Here is a 16,345-nt window from a genome sequence, read left to right on the forward strand (position 1 = left end):
TAATCCTAGGAGAAGGGCATTACAGTAGTCTGTACTAGCAAATATTAGTGCTTGTAAGACTGTTCTGAAGTTTGTCAATGTTAGTGAAGGTTTTAATTTCATGAGAACCATATGTTTGGCGTATCCTTCTTTGACTTTTAGTGATGTGTTGTTTGAGGCTAAGTTCTGTGTCAGTTATTACACCGAGGTTTCATACTTTTTCAGTTAATTCTATTTTCTGATTATTTTTGAGCAGTATTGGAGTTTGGACAATTGTCAGATTTTTTTCGTTCTAAATGTAGGAATTCAGTTTTCTCGATGTTAATAACTAATTCCATTTGGTTTAGTAGCTGTTTGATGTCTAGGTACAAGTTTGCTAGATTTAGTGCTTTTTCCAATGTGTCTTCAATGGGTAGTAGTAGTTGAATGTCGTCAGCATAAATGTAGTGTGTGACTCCCAGGCCTGCCAGGAGGTGGCAGAGTGGCAGCAGGCAAATATTAAATAGTGTAGCTGAAAGCGCTAATTCCTGTTGGACTCCTGTTTGTAGATTTATTTTCTCTGACAATACGTTATTTAAACAGACTTGATAAAATCTGTTACTTAGGTATGATCTGAACCAGGCTATAGTCTTTTTATGTAGTCCTATTTCTTCTAATCTTTTTAAAAGTATGTCGTGATTTACTGTGTCAAACACTGATGATTGGTCTGTTTTCCACTATCGAATCCTCTCATGACGTTGTCTGTCAGTGAGAGCAGCAAGGTTTCAGTGCTGTAGTGTTTACAGAATCCATGTTGTGCAGGGTACAGTATATTATCTAAATGCTCAGCCAGTTGCTTTTGTACAGTTTTGTTAAATTAATTTTGTGATTCCAGTCATGAAATTCGGTATAATAAAAATAATAAATAAATAAATTATTGGTAAGTTTGAAACTGGTCGTCTGTAGTTGCTCATGATAAGGGGGTTGCTGTTTTTTTTCTTTAGAATTGGTTTAATGATTGCCCCTTTTAGTGTGTCCGGCATGGATCCTTCTGTAAGGGATAGGTTTATGATCTTTGTTAATATAAGGGCAACTATGTTTGTTAATTGTTTAATGGCAGTAGTGGGCAGGATGTCAATTATATGTGGGGCAGGATTTATCTTTTTCAGCAAGGATTCTACTTCAAAGTCTGTTGTCTCATCGAAACTAGACCATTGTGAGGAGTCTCTTTTGTTCATTTTAATTTCTTGTTTGGTTATATTAGGGATTTTGGTTCTTAGGACTGCTATTTTGTCATTGAAAAACTGTGCTATTTCATTGCATCTATTTTCAGGTAAGTTTAGGGGGGAACTCTGTTTTATCATTGAGATCTTTAACTATGGTGCATAATGTCCTTGGGTTATTTGCAAATTTTTCAATTTTTGAGCTGTAGTATTGTTTTTTTACGTCATAAATTATTTGTTTGTAGTAAGCTAAGTGTTTTGTGAATCTAGTTAGGTTTTCATTTGTTTTATGTTTTTTTCAATCTTCTTTTTTTCTAAGCTTACATTTTATTTCTTTTATCTTTTCATTGTACCAGGGGTTTGTTTGTTTCATTTCTTTGATGCGTTTATATTTCATGGGGTTGATTTCATCTGCTAGTTTGTTAGTTATTTCTGTCCATGCTTTTGTTGCTGAATGGCAACCTTTATTTTCGAGTTCTGTTAGTTTTTCCTCTAATTTGTTTCCTAATGTTTCAGTGTTTATAAGGCGGTCTATAGTTAAATTCAATTGGTTCTGTACTTTGTTTTACTTCGGGTCTAAGATGTTTAATAGTGGACTGGATGAGAAAGTAATCCGACCAGGGGATTTGTGAATAATCTGTTTTTATTTGTTCTAGGTAGCTGTGATTTATAAATGTGAGGTCCAGGGAGTGTCCTGCTCTATGCGTCGGTTTGTCCGTAATTAGATTAAAACCTAGTGCTGTCATTATATCTAATGGTGTCTGGCAGTTTGATAATGGGTACACGTCCATGTGGAGATTGAAGTCTCCTAGCACGATGGTGGGTTTTGATGAGTTTAAGTGTGTTGTGAAGAATTCGATCAGTGGTGAAATGTTTTGTTCAAGTAGGCTTGGAGGGCAGTAAATCAGGCAAATCTGCATATAGGCTGTTTCAAAAATTGCAATTTCGTGGTGACTTGGGGGTATTGTTGGTAGAAGTTTGCATTTGAATTTTTTTTCTATTACTAATAGTAGACCGCCCCCTCTTATTTGCTCGGGGAACTGAAAAGACGTCGTAATTTCTATGCACTATTTGGTTTTTTAGCACTGATTTTTTTTTTTTTTTAGCCAGGATTCGGTAATTGCAATGAAATTTGGTTTGTCATATAATAGATCCGTGATAATTCGGAAGGAAGTTAAACCCATGGTAAAGAATATTGAGGCCAATCTTCAGTAGGCCATTTAGTTGAGAAGTTCTTACTAAAGATAACTTTTTCCATATATTCAGCTTGATAAATATATGGCTGAATATACAGGCTTAAAGTTATCCGATTATATGTAACTGGATAATTTAAAAACTTAACTGGCTATGTTTTGATTATAACTGGTTAGGTTTCTAAGTTATCCGGCCTTGTATGGCTGGATAACTTGCTATTTATCCGGATATCTTTAAAAGATATCCGGGTAAGTAGTGCCAGGAAACTTTAAAAAAAAAAAAAAAAAGTACAGGTTCCTGTGGCCAGATTTCCTTCCTTCCCCCCCCCCCCCCCCCATCATCTAATAGCAGAGAGGCCATAGCAGCCTTGCAATCCCCACCCCACATCACCTCCGATATTTAACAAAACCTTTCCCACTGCTTCCCCTCTCCCTATATTTGTAAGGATTCCACAAAGCACTCCAACCTCCCACCATCTTGACAAACTGACCCTCACACCCCTCCAAACTCGTAAAAGCCCTACCAGGAATGTGCTGTCTGGCATCCAGCGCAGCCTCTGTCAAAGTTGTACTGGAAGCATAACCTACACTCCATTTACACTTCCAGCGCTTCAGTTGAACATGAAGAAAAGGGTGCATGTGTGTAACCTGCATGGAGCAGCAGTTCCTACCTTTAATAGAAGGCATGAGGATTATTTTTGTCGTAACTGTAGCATTGCTTTGATCGGGGGGGGGGGAATTGGATTCAGATGACAGCAAACACTGGGCCTCAACTTTTATGGTCTGGGGTACTGATATGCAGACAGGGAAAAAGCACAGGACTGCTTCTATGGCCAAGTCCAAAAGCAAAGCACTTTCAAGCTGTATTGTCTGGAGTATTAAGAAGTCTGTTCACCCCATAAAAATGCTTGCTATAATATTGTAATGGGTTTGACAGTTGCTTGGTTTTGATTATAAATATTACTACCCTTGACATAAGGCTTGGAGGTAACTGGCATGGAGTGCATTTACTACCCTTACAGAAACATTGGGGTATCCTGCACGGAGCGGCAGTTGCTACCAAAAGGAGCTTGCTGGACAGATATGATAGACCACAAGGTCTTTTTCTGTTACTATGAGAGAGTTAGCCTATAGTGAGACGATGGAGTAAACAGAAGTGTGTGAGAAAATGGGTGAAAAAAGAAAATTGAAGAAAAAAGATGTGGAGAAAAGGGAAAAAAATATACAAGAATATTTATATAAGAATAGGAATACTATTTTTTAAAGGAAAATGTAAAAAGATTGATTTTCATTAGAATAGTGTCTATTTAGGCACTGTTGCTAGATATACCGCACTTTTTAATTTTTTAATTTATAACTTTCAAAATGCAAAAATCAAAAGAAATTTTTTGTCCAGAAAATGGATTACAATATCAAGACAATGTAAAGATATAAAGAAATATCAATGATTTATTATCCAAATCCAATATATAATGCCAAAAAGGGAAAAGGAAAGAGGGGGAGGATTGGAAAAATCTTTAAGGGAGAAAAAAAAAGAATTATCAAAGAAAATTGACCATTAGCATAGATCAAAATTTTGCTGAAAAATATATAGGCCACTAAGAGTCAGTAAACCTTGTAGGGGAAGTTGGAGAGTTCCGGGGATGAAGAAAAGAAATTAAGGAAAAAAGAAGGTAAAACATTAATTCCTATGTTTGATGATGCACTTACAAAAGGGTCTCTTAAACTGAAAGAAAAACCTAAGGAGATGGTTTCCTTTCGAAAAACAAGGTAACCTTTCCTTCTCAACTGAGTAACTTGGGATAAATCAGAAAATATTTTCACAGACTGACCATGAAACAAACAGAAAATTGTCGAAAATAACTTTGCATCACATTACTTAAGTCAAAAGAAGAAATGAAAGAAACCACAAGAGTGCATTGGTCGTCAATTTTCAAAGAAGTTTCCAAAATTTCAGTCAAATTCAGAGCTTGAGCCTCAGAAATCTCTGGAGGAACAGAAACCTTCTTAGCTAGAAAATAGCAAGTGTTCACAGAAGGCAATTGATCTGGTAAAAAACCTAGGACCTCTTGAAAATATTTTTAAAGCAGAAAAAGGAATTTCTCCCAAAACTTTGGGGAAATTCAATAAATGAAGATTAAGATGTCTAGCCTTATTTTCAAGATGTTCAAGTTGATTAGAAATCATATTGCGATCTTTTACAGTAGCCGAGTTGAGCACCTGTAATTCTTTACAGAATTTTCAAGTCCAGTAATCTTTGTAGAAATCCTGAAATCTGATCTTGAAGATTCTGAATTTTTTCCTGGGTAGAAGAAGAAAAAGAATTAATCTTCTTATTAACTAAATTAAGAGTATTCCCAAATCCTACAACCAAGGTCACAGTCTCCGGATGAGAAGGAATCTTAAGTAGCTCACCAGTTGCAGCACTGCCTTCTTCACGGTTACCTGTCTGCAGAACCAGGATGCCAAAAATCCCAGCAGTCACCCCATCGTCCCCCGAGGGGGAGAAAACCACAAGACTAGGAGCAGCTGTATTCAGAGACAGGGGAGCTCTGCAAAAAGCCAGCCGAAGACTCCTCTTTCGTGGCGGCAACACTTCGATTGTCACTGCATGCAGTTGAACCGACGGATTTGATCTTATTTTTATTTATGCTTGACAACATTGGGTGAAGGTTTGGCTTCTTGTTGCTTAGAGTGTTAAAATATATTTAATAGAATTCTGAGCATTTCCATATGCATTAAATGTTTATTGCTTTTTGGTTTGGCAATCTCCTTACCAACTGCAACCCTAATTCTGCAGCATACAGTCTTTTGTGTTTTCCAGTTCAGTTTTGTCTACATATTTATGGTCTCGTCTGCATTTGGTGAGGGTCTGTCTGCGCTCTGTGTGATAGATGTGAGGGATTCTGGTAGCACGCATTTTCTGCATAGGGATCTATAGAAGCCTGACTTCTTCTGTTTTCTTCTTTAGGGCCTATGCAATATTTTCAAAGTTGTCTTTCCATAGGAATGGTTGTTACGTTTGAGTGCTGGCGGTTGGTGCTATTTTGCTATGGAAGATTTACTATGTTGTAATATACTTTGAACAAGACCATATAAGTGACTGCTGTCTTGTTTGAGTGACTAATTAGGTATGTGTAGGTAGGTTTGAGTGACTAATTAGGTCACTCAAACCTACTATTTGATTACTATTTGATTTGTTTTTTTGTATCTCGTTGTTAAAAATGTAAACCGGAGTGAAGGCCTTCACCAATACTTCGGTATATAAAAACCTATAAATAAATAAATGTGTAGCAGGAAAAAATTAGTTTTGTTTTAAAATTCGTTTTATGGGCACCCTAATTCATTTCTTTAGTTTCAAAATGAAAAAAAAAAATTTTTTAGTTTGATTTGTTTTCGTTTGCCATTGAAGTCAATGAGGGAAGCGATACAGGTAATTTTCAGCCTATATTGGGCTCCAAAATATGGGTTTTCTAATCAGTTGTCTTAAAACTTGTGGGAAGAAATCAACAGAAGTGGGAAAGAACTCTTAAGGTACCTAGAAAGACTGAGGAGACTGGAAAGTGGCATCAAAAGTGGCATGAATAGCCTACAACTCCGTAAAGGGACAAAGAGGTAACAGCACTGGCAGGATTTCACCAAGTCACTGTAAGAAGAGCAAAGAAGCAGAAAAAGTAGGAAGAACACCCCAAGGCTTCAAAAGATGGCACCAGCAACAGTGCCATGAACCCTTGATGGCTTCTCAAGTGGTAAACTGATGCTGAAAGTAGCATTAGCATCCAAAGGCAGCATGAAGGGGGAAACAAAGCAGAAAAGGTGCCTGTAAAACCTCCAAGGCAGGCAGTAATAAAATGGCCATGCAACACAAAGAGTGGCTTGAAGGCTCCAAAGTGCCATGAGAGGTGCAAAGCAGCCCTCAGACTGATGTTAACTTTGGGGTACAACTGCAAGGCACAGTGGCCAAGGCGTAAGGTCTAGGCAAGGAAGCAAGGTTGAGACAAAAATAATCACATTCTTAATGAGGTAGGAGAACCAGGCTGAAATTTTAGGAGGAAAGGAAGAACCATGGAAGTTACAGGTGCCACTGTGCCCTGGTAGTGAAACCAGTGTCTTTTACTTACTTTTTAAAAAAAAATAAATTATTCTGGGGGCAAAACACTCCACTATAACAAACCAAGAAGAAAGCAAGTGTGGAAAGAAGACCTCAAGGCTGCAAAAGAGGGCACTAGCAACAGTGACAATGACCCTTAATGGCATCTCAAGGGGGGAAACTGGCACCCAAAGTTGCAGTGTCATCCTAAGTTAGCACTACTCTTTGGGTTCTTGCTGCTTTACCTTTCCCTATCCCTGACAGGGATGATTCTGTTACTGGGATGAATAAAAATGATTTTAATATTTTTTATTTTTTAGATTTTTATATTCTGCTTTTCGGTACTTCAGAGCGGATTACATTCAGGTAATGTAGGTATTTCCCTATCCCCGGAGGGCTTACAATCTAATTTTGTACCTGAGGCAATGGAGGGTAAAGTGCTCCTTGCCCAAGGTCACAAGGAGCAGTAGTGGGATTTGAACCTGGGTTTCCCTGGTTTGTAGCCTGCTACTCTAACTACTAGATGGCTACTCCTACATTTGTAGTGGTATCGTAATGCCCACTGACAGTGCCATGCTGAAGTGTATGTGTGGGCAACACAGAGATACTGCTTCACTACGTTTCACACTGCTGGCACTTGTTCTCTAACACTGACAGGCTTCACAACACAGCCTGGTATGATTCAGTCTCTACCCTGTCCTCAGTGCTCTGCTTGTGCCCACTGCTCAGGCAGAGACAAAATCAGTACCAACTCTGCAAGCAACTATCCAGTCTGCCTCCCGTCACCACATAACAAATAGAAAAAAAAAAAGGAATAGCAAGCAATACAAGCCTGATCTGAAACAGAGTTTGACGCAGCACTGCCTCACTGCTTTCCACTTTTGTGTGACTCATTGGCACAGTGACACACTGTAAAATAGGCAACATCAAAAATGTTGGTTGGGAAAAGTTAACCTTGTACTCAGAGAGAGCTCAGATAGCAGATGCTTCCAGACAATGTCTTCACATGTACAATAAAACTCTGACCTGTTCAGTCTTCAAGATCAGCATCACTCAACCCAATTCGCTGTGATAAGTCTTCACTGTTGTCTCCTTGATAACACATCTGTCTTACCCAGGTCTTCTGACTGCTTGCACTAAACTTTGTATCAATTTCTAATTGTACATTAGACATGTGCTTCGGGTAAAAATTTCATGTCTGGGGCCCTCCCGCAGGAATTTAATTTTTCATGTGGTTTGGGGGTTTTTTTTTCGGGGGCCATGATTTTCGGGTTAGTGCACACTATCGGGAGTTAGTGTGCACTAACTCTCCCAATAGTGCGCACTAACCTGGCAGAGATAGCGCGCACTAAATCCAGTTAGCGCACACTAAATCCCATTAGTGCACACTAACTCAAAAATGAATTTTTTCCGAAATTTCAGGAAAAATTCAATTGTTTTTCGGTTCTCCCAAACCATTCTGAATTAGGCAATTTCGTTGATATTGCCTAATTCGGGAAAACCGATTGCACATCCCTATTGTACACCTGTTGCTCTCCCAATGATTTCTGTGAGTCCATTGACTATAATGGCTTATTGAAATCATTGAATTTCAAACAAATGAAACAGGATTTGTTTAATTCATTGAGCCCTTCTTAATATTTTCAGGACCCTACGAAAGAAACAAATTGCCTCTATTTGTTTTGTTTTAAACTAATGCACATGCCTACTAATAATATCCTGTTCAGAGTGACAGAAAAACTGTGAAATGTAATGTTACATTCAGTTAATATAATAAATCCCAAATTAATGCTGTCATGTTTGGAGTGTTTGAGAGGGGGGGTTTGAATTATTAGGAGGTTAACTATTTATTTATTTATTTAAAGTCTTTTCTAGACCATCGCTAAGATGTATACCATCGCAACGGTTTACATGTAGGCACATAAGTAATGTTGGAGTAAGCATACCATAGTACATTTTAACAGGTGCCATTAAGTTTCGGTTACATTAAATCATCAAAATACGCATAAATGTTTAGTGATGTAGGTTCTGGCCAGGTGTACCTGGAAGGTATTTTACAGGTAAAAAATGTATTATTACGGTCGTTGTGTGCTAAATTTGTTAAAATATTGTAATGCACATTTTTGAGAATAGTGCTGTGTGCCGGTGCTCTTCTGTTTATTCCAGTATATTTTCTATTCTCCGGTCTCTTTATAAAAGGCTTGTTTAAAAAGCCATGTCTTGAGACTTCTCTTGAATGTTTTGGGGTCTCTCTGTAATCTGGTCTCTAAAGGCACTGTGTTCCAGAGTGTGGGTCCTGCTGAAGATAATGCGCTTTCTCGTACCTGGGTTTAGTCGTGCTGTCTTGACTGAAGGAATGGTTAAGAGAGCTTTGTTTGCTGAACGAAGGTTCCTGTGTGGGACGTGTACCCGTAGTGCAGTGTTTAGCCAGTCTGCTTTTTCATCATGTATTAGTTTATGTATGGTACATAGTGCTTTGTATTTTGTCCTTTGTTCTATGGGTAGCCAGTGAAGTTTGGCCAGAGTTTTATATGGTCTCTTATTCTTTTTCCAGTTAGTATTCTAGCTGCTGTGTTTTGTAGAATTTGAAGTGGTCTTATTGTTGTATTTGCGAGTCCTAGTAAAAGTGCATTACAGTAATCGATACTGGCGAAAACTAGTGCCTGAAGCACTGTTCTGAAATCTGCAGGAGTTAGTAGCAGTTTAAGTTTTCTGAGGATCATGAGTTTAGAGTAGCCTTCTTTTACTCTTAGCGATATGTGTTGTTTTAGCCTGCCCTGATGGCCAACATGACTCAGTCTGGGCCTGGCTAGAGGTGGCATTGTAAGATCAAAGGAAACTAGGAGCAATGAAGAAATTGCAGAAATATTATACAAATACTTAGTTCAGTGTTCAATAAAGAACACCTTGGAGGAGGTTCACTTCCTGTCAGCAAGAAAAGAGTGGGGTAGATGATACCCCATTTACAGAAGAATGTTTGGGTGGAATTAGCAAAACTGCAAGTGGACAAGGCCATAGAACCTGATGAGATATATCCCTGGATATTAAGAGAGCTCGGAGAAGTGCTGGCTGGTCCACTGAAGGACTTGTTCAGTAGATCCTTAGATATGGGAGTGATCCCATAAGATTGGAGAATGGTGTTATGCTCCTGCATCACAAAAGTTGTCAGCTTTTCTTTGGTGATGGGAAAATTGTTGGAGAGACTGTTGAAGGAAAGGATAGGGAATTATTTACAATCCAGTGGGTTGCAGGATCCGAAGCAACATAGTTTTTCCAGAGGAAGGTCATGTCAAGCAAATTTGATTTTTGTGTGTGTGTGTGTAAAATTAGATCAAGGAAGAACGCTCAATGTGTGTGTGTGAATTTCAGTAAAGTTTTTGATACAGTCCCTCACTGGAGGCTCATGAATACACTGAGAAGCCTGGGAGTGAGTCCCAAGGTGGTTGAATAAATTAAAAATTGGTTGACTACAAACAGTGAATTTGAGGAGAGAACACTGATAAGTGGACTGTCTGTCTGTGATTGGTTCTACTCAATATCTTTATGAGCGATATTGTGAGTGGGTTAGAAGGTAAAGTGTCTTTTTGCAAATGAAACTAAGATCTACAACAGAATAGACACACCTGAGTTAGAGGAGTAGTCAAAGGTTTGGCACTTGGGATTTAATGCCAGAAGTGCAGAATCATGCATTTGGGGGTGCAGTAATCCCAAGAAACTGTATGTGATCGGGGGTGAAAGACTGTGTATTGCCTGGGAGAGAGACCTTAGGTTGATAGCGTCTGACAATCTGAAGTTAACTAAGCAGTGTGACAAGGTGGTGACTAAGGACAGAGGGGTTTTGAGTTGCATAGATAGGCATAACTAGCAGGAAGAAGGAGGTGATAATGCCCCTGTACAGGTCTTTGAGGCCTCACCTGGAGTACTGTGTTCAATTCTGGAAACCGAATCTAAAGAAGGATAGAGACAGGATGGAAGTGGTCTAGAGAAAGGCAACCATAATGGTAAGGGGTGTACACCAAAAGATGAGACTGGAAGACCTAAATCCTGTATACCCTGGAAGAGAGGAGAAGAGAGAGAGGGTAGATGTGATACAGACTTAAATACCTGAAAGGTTTATATGATGCCCAAGAATATAGCTCTTTTCTGATGGAAAGGAAGCTGTAAAACCCCAGGAGTCGTCATAGGAAACTCCAAGGTGGTAGGTTAAGGAAAAACAGGAAATATTTCTTCCCAAGAAGGGTGATGAATGTATGGAATGCCCTCCTGGAAGAGGTGATGAAGGGCATGGGATAAACACAGAGAATCTTTAGTAGCCAGTGGTTGGAAATGAAAAACAATAACTTGTGTTAACTTTAGGTGTAACATTTCTGTATGGGTTAACCTGTGCAGAGCAGCAGTCTGATGGACAGACTAGATGGACCATTTGAGTCTTTATCTGCCATTATTAACTATGTTGCTGTGTATTCAACATACATTTTATTTTGTGTGTGTGCATGGCCTGGAAAGAGATTTAAGGCAAACATGTCTTCAGCTGTATCAGCAGCAGAGGGGGTTTTTGAATTGAGACTTCTCCTAACCAGAGTTCATTCCTTTAGTCACTGAGCCATTCTTCTTAAAACACTGCTTCCTTGCACTTTTTACTCTTCTCATTCACCACCACTACCTTTTGCAAACTTAAACCCATCCATCTCCAGCACCAAGGCATCCATACTGCTATTGAGCATGGGTTTGGTGTCCTTGTAGTGTCCCTGCTATACGATTCCCACCACCTTCCTCCATCTTATACTATCTGTAGCATCTCTGCCTGTAGGGGTGCATGACCTGTTAGGATAGGTGCATGATGTGATCCAGGTGGGGGAAGGAGGAGGATGCAGCTGCTGTCTGCTGCAGTACTGCTTTCCATGTGTGTACCTAAATGTCTCTCTTCTACCTGCCCCTCCAGAGAGGCAGGGCAGTTTGAAAACTGAAATAGTTCGGCTAATTGGCACATTTTACATGTCAGTCCATTTGCCAACCAGTTGGAGTAGATGACACATGAAGTTGACTTCATTTCCTAGTGACTAGGAGAAAAGAATTTAATAGTCCATGAACATCAAGCTGTTAGTTTAGGGTTTTTAATGGTATGTTTGTAAGTAAATTATGTGTATTGGCAGATAAAGAAGTAACAGGATCATTTATTAGGAATTCTGCTCTTGTTTTTACAAGGAGTAGTTTCTCCAACTGGGTTTGTTTTCGTGCATACCTTGACAGGAATGAACCTCATTCCTAAACCAGGTTATGTTAGGCGTGATCTCAGTCTGTCAAAATTACTGCTAATGCCTTTCTTACTGCTTTCATTTTGCCAAAGAGAACTTCTTTCTGGAGTTCATAGGATGTAATTTTTATAAGCAACATATCAGAGTGTGCTTGGAAATTCTTCTTAATCAGGCCAGTGGTTTGATATTGCTCTTTTTTACATTATTTTGGTGGGTACTCTTTGTGAACCCCAGAAGTTTAAATATGGCATTTCTGTCATAATATTAGCAGTTCATCATCTTTTTATTTTCAAGATTCTACCTAATAGAAGATAATCCTCTTAATTTTTTCATTAACCTCTGTGGTCTGTCAGCTGCTGCAGTGGGTCCATGAACAGGTTCACCATGGCCTATAGCTGCTCCAGGGGGTCTTATCTTCACCTGAGTATTCAACACTATATCGCTACCACTTTCATTAGCTCTATTGCTTAGACTAAGAGTGGGCACCATTTTATCTTGCGCAATGTGCAGCTAGTATGAATGGACTTGGCTTTTTTTTTCTTTTTGCTTCCTATTATACTTCAGTAGTGGTAGTCGCCTGGATGAGATTTAGTCTAGATGATATGCAACAGGGTCACCACGTGAAGCTAATCAAAAGAACTTAGTGAGAGACACTTACTCCATTTACTCCATCTGATTATTGTGTGTGTATATGTATGTATATATTTATATGAAAACAAAACAATAAAAAACCCTACATATTGGGGGGTCCCCAAACTTTGTCCTCAAGGACTGCAACCTGGTCGGATTTTCAGGATTGCCACAATGAATATACATAAGATCTATGAACAGGCAAACAGCTGTCATGAATGTTCATTGTGGCAATTCTGAAAACTTGACTGGGTTGTGGCCATTGAGAGCCCCTGATATACACAGAAACGCACACATATTATACAGTACATATGCATATATGTATGTGTTTAATGTATAATGTGTGTGTGTGTGTGTATGTTTGAAAAATGAAATACCAAACTTTTTGATTTTGTGTTTTGGTAGAGAGCTTTTAATGGATTTCATTTGTGTTCCTAAACTCAGCCCTATTCGGCAGTTTTAGCAAACATTTGCCATCATCGGACTCTATGTCACTCAAAGTAGACGTGGATGCTCTGGAAAATTCTGCAGGTGCCACTTTTGTCCGCAAAAAAGCGGGAAAACTCACCGGAGAAAATCAGCAGAACGAGAAGGGGTAAGAGATGGCAAATGCAGATAGAAGTGACACACGAGAAATGCTTCCCCTCTCCGATTAAGTTGGCAGTCCTTATGTAGTTTAAGGCAGAAGACAGATGACCTATACATTTTGCCATTTTTTTTAACTGTAGTAACATAAAGATCCTTTTAGACTGACCTTGTTTCTATGATGGTTATGTTTATTTTCATAACTTTGGAAGCAGAATGCCCTGAGATGACATACACACAGGGCTAATAAGCAGAATTACCAGACAGCTTGAGATCATCAGACAAGCTGGTCCAGTCCTGGTTTTTCCATGTTGCATGCTTGGACTTGATGATTTCCCTAAAGAAAGCTGTGCTAAAAGCCCATGCATGCCATGGGATAAAAATGGAACTAGCTTAGCCTGTGACCTGAGGCCATCTGGTAATCCTGTCACCAGTGGTTTTCAACTTTAGTCTTCAAGGCCTCCAAAAGTGTCTGGTCTTCAGTATTTCCATATACTTGGCCCAAGGGCCAGGACAATTTGCATATTTTGCTGACCCTGAAAACTTGTTTGTAGACCTCATTTGAAAACCACTACCCTACATTAACATCTCAAGAATTCTGCAGTTAAGGAAACACTGGCCTCCTATCCCTGCCATCCTTTACTCTCCATTTGTTGTAATAATGGTAGTAGATCTGTGTCTCTGAAGCCTGTTGGACTCCAGGCAGGTTTTTGCTAGGATTCAATTTCTAGCAGCTTCAAATTTTATCCTTGGAGCAAAATCTTCCTGGAGTCAAATTTACCAAGAATTCCTATCATTGTGTGTCTTCAGGTAAATAAAGCCCTTACAAGTAGCATAAAGACATATATAATGGTCATGCATATTGCTTCTCACTCTCTTTGGCTACGTTCTGAGTGCACGGTCTGAGCAATAAGCAGAGGATGATCACTTTTTGGCTTTTTGCCTGAGATTGGGGATGCTGTAAAATGTAGGAGGTTAATGCCCTCCCACCCAACTCTCACTGGGGTCACAATTGCATTACTACCATTGCCAATGTGGGAGGACTAAACATTTTGCTTTCAAAACATTTTAAAAAGTCATGTATTTATATCTGTGATTAAATGGAGTTTTTATTTTTAGACAAGGGGATGTAAAGAAGAAGAAGAAGAAAAAGAAGGGTGAGAATTCCTCTCTTATTTTGTGAAACAGTGAGAGACATCTAATATTTCTCACAGGAGAAGCAGGATGGTAGTCCTCACATATGGGTGACATCATCAGGATGGAGCCCAATCACGGAAAACTTCTGTCAAAGTTTCCAGAACTTTGACTGGCCCCTACTGGGCATGCCCAGCATGGCACTAACCCTGCAGCCAGCAGGGGTCCCCCTTCAGTCTTCTTTTTTCCACGCAGCAGTAGCCTCGTGGTAAAGGAGCTCTGAAGAGATTCCTCACAGGAATTTTCCTCATGGAATTACTAAAAGTTAAATTGCCCCACAGGGGTCCCTCCTCTAACTTTTCTCAGTCCACGGTACTCCGGTAAGTTTTAACCGTTTTCCATCGATTACCGTTGAGTTTGGCCCTCACAGCCTACTGGCCATCGACCGTACCGCGCTCAATTTTTTTTGCCATGGCGTCAGGGTTTCGTCGGTGCCCGGACTGTACCCGCACCATGTCCATCACAGACCCCCATAAAGTCTGTATAATGTGTCTAGGACGAGAACACGAAGTCTTAACCTGCACCAAATGTGCCCTAATGACACAGAAGGGTCGCAAGGCCAGAATGGAGAAGATGGAACTTCTCTTCCGAGCTCAAACCCCAACTCAGTCCATTGCATCGACGTCTTCAGAACCGGCACAGTCAACTTCGCACCGGCATCGACGACTTCTCGGCCATCGACTCCCTCTCAGGATCGAGGGGATCGCAGGGAGAAACAACGCCATCAACACCGTAAGACTCGGACCATTGAGGGAGCGAAATCATCGACCTTGCCATCGTCCAAGCCACTGTCGGAAAAACCCCGTCCAGGAAAGGCACCGACCATTCCTGCGACTGGATTACAGAGGCAACCCTCACCAGATCGGGGATCGGGAGCCGCAACTCTGCCTTTAACGGTGGTCCCTCCGGCTATGCCTCTGCCTCCTTCTTCTGTTCTGGAGCCGGGGCTGCTTGCGCCAGGTCTCTGAGAAGAACTGGACCAGATGGTTCAGGAGGCCATCGACAAGGCGATGCAACATCTTTAGGTTCCTCCGGCACCGACACTGGCACCGCCTCTGGAACCGATCATCGACCCGATTCCGGCAGCGCTGGCACTGCTGATATCCAGGATGGAAGTGCTCATGACTACTTTTCCACCGATGGATCTCGGGTCTCCGATGGCTCCGATGCCCTCCCCGCTGACAGCATCTTCGGGAGGAGAAACACCGTTTCGCATCCCTCCATCGGGAGTTCTGCCTCAGCCATCGATGTCAGTACGTCCCTTGCCACCGATCCATCCATCGGTGCCGATACGTCCAGTGCCACAGAGTCATCCATCGATGCCTTCAATGCCTGCACCGGTGCCTTCGATGCCATCATCGTGCCTCCGATAATTCCTCAGATTCCTTCGGAACCTAGACCGGGTCCTTCAGGTATCCAACCACCCTGTCCCCCTCTAGTTCCTAGAGGGACAGGTGCGGATCCTTATGATACCTGGGGTGGTGATACCTCAACAGACACCGATGATTTACCTTTACCACCTTCACCCACTGAGAGTAGAAAGTGTTCTCCTCCAGAGGACATTTCCTTTATACATTTTGTGAAGGAAATGTCTGAATTGGTTCCCTTCCAATTACAGATGGAACAGGATGATAGGCACCAGATGATGGAGTTGCTCCAATTCTTGGATGCCCCTAAGGTAATCACCTCCATTCCCATTCATCAGGTCCTTCTCGATCTCCTCAAGAAGAACTGGGAACATCCTGGATCAATTGCTCCAGTATACAGGAAAGCTGACACTACCTATTTGGTACAGTAAGCCCCAGTTTTCAAAAATCACAGCTTGATCACCACTCTGTCATGGTAGAGTCTGCACAAAAGAGAGCGAAGAGGTCAAAGCCTCACTCTTCTGTTCCTCCTGGAAAGGAACAGAAGTTCCTCGATAACATTGGTCGCTGAGTTTTCCAAGGAGCCATGCTCATTTCCCGAATTGCCGCCTATCAGCTTTACATGACCCAATATAACAGGGTCATTTTCAAGCAGATACAGGACTTCTCAGACTCCCTGCCTCAGCAATTTCAAGAACAATTACAAACCCTAATAAACAAGGGTTTTGAGGCAGGCAAGCATGAGATTAGAACATCTTATGACATTTTTGACACCTCTACCAGAGTGTCTGCAGCTGCTATTTCAACGAGACGATGGGCCTGGCTCAAGTCTTCTGACCTTCGCCCAGAA

The 16,345-nt window shown here is 40.7% G+C and overlaps 1 protein-coding gene across 1 annotated transcript in view; it reads left to right on the plus strand.

The window, feature by feature from the left end:
- SRP72 (signal recognition particle 72) overlaps positions 1-16,345 on the plus strand; it is a 256,651-nt gene that overhangs the window by 202,310 nt on the left and 37,996 nt on the right. Inside the window, exons 16-17 of the mRNA XM_029601669.1 lie at positions 12,807-12,944; positions 14,054-14,091. Of these exons, the coding sequence (XP_029457529.1) occupies positions 12,807-12,944; positions 14,054-14,091 (176 nt within the window). The remainder of the gene's footprint in view (positions 1-12,806; positions 12,945-14,053; positions 14,092-16,345) is intronic.

This window comes from Rhinatrema bivittatum, chromosome 1, assembly GCF_901001135.1.
Source record: "Rhinatrema bivittatum chromosome 1, aRhiBiv1.1, whole genome shotgun sequence".
In the NCBI taxonomy this organism is placed as follows: Eukaryota; Metazoa; Chordata; class Amphibia; order Gymnophiona; family Rhinatrematidae; genus Rhinatrema; species Rhinatrema bivittatum.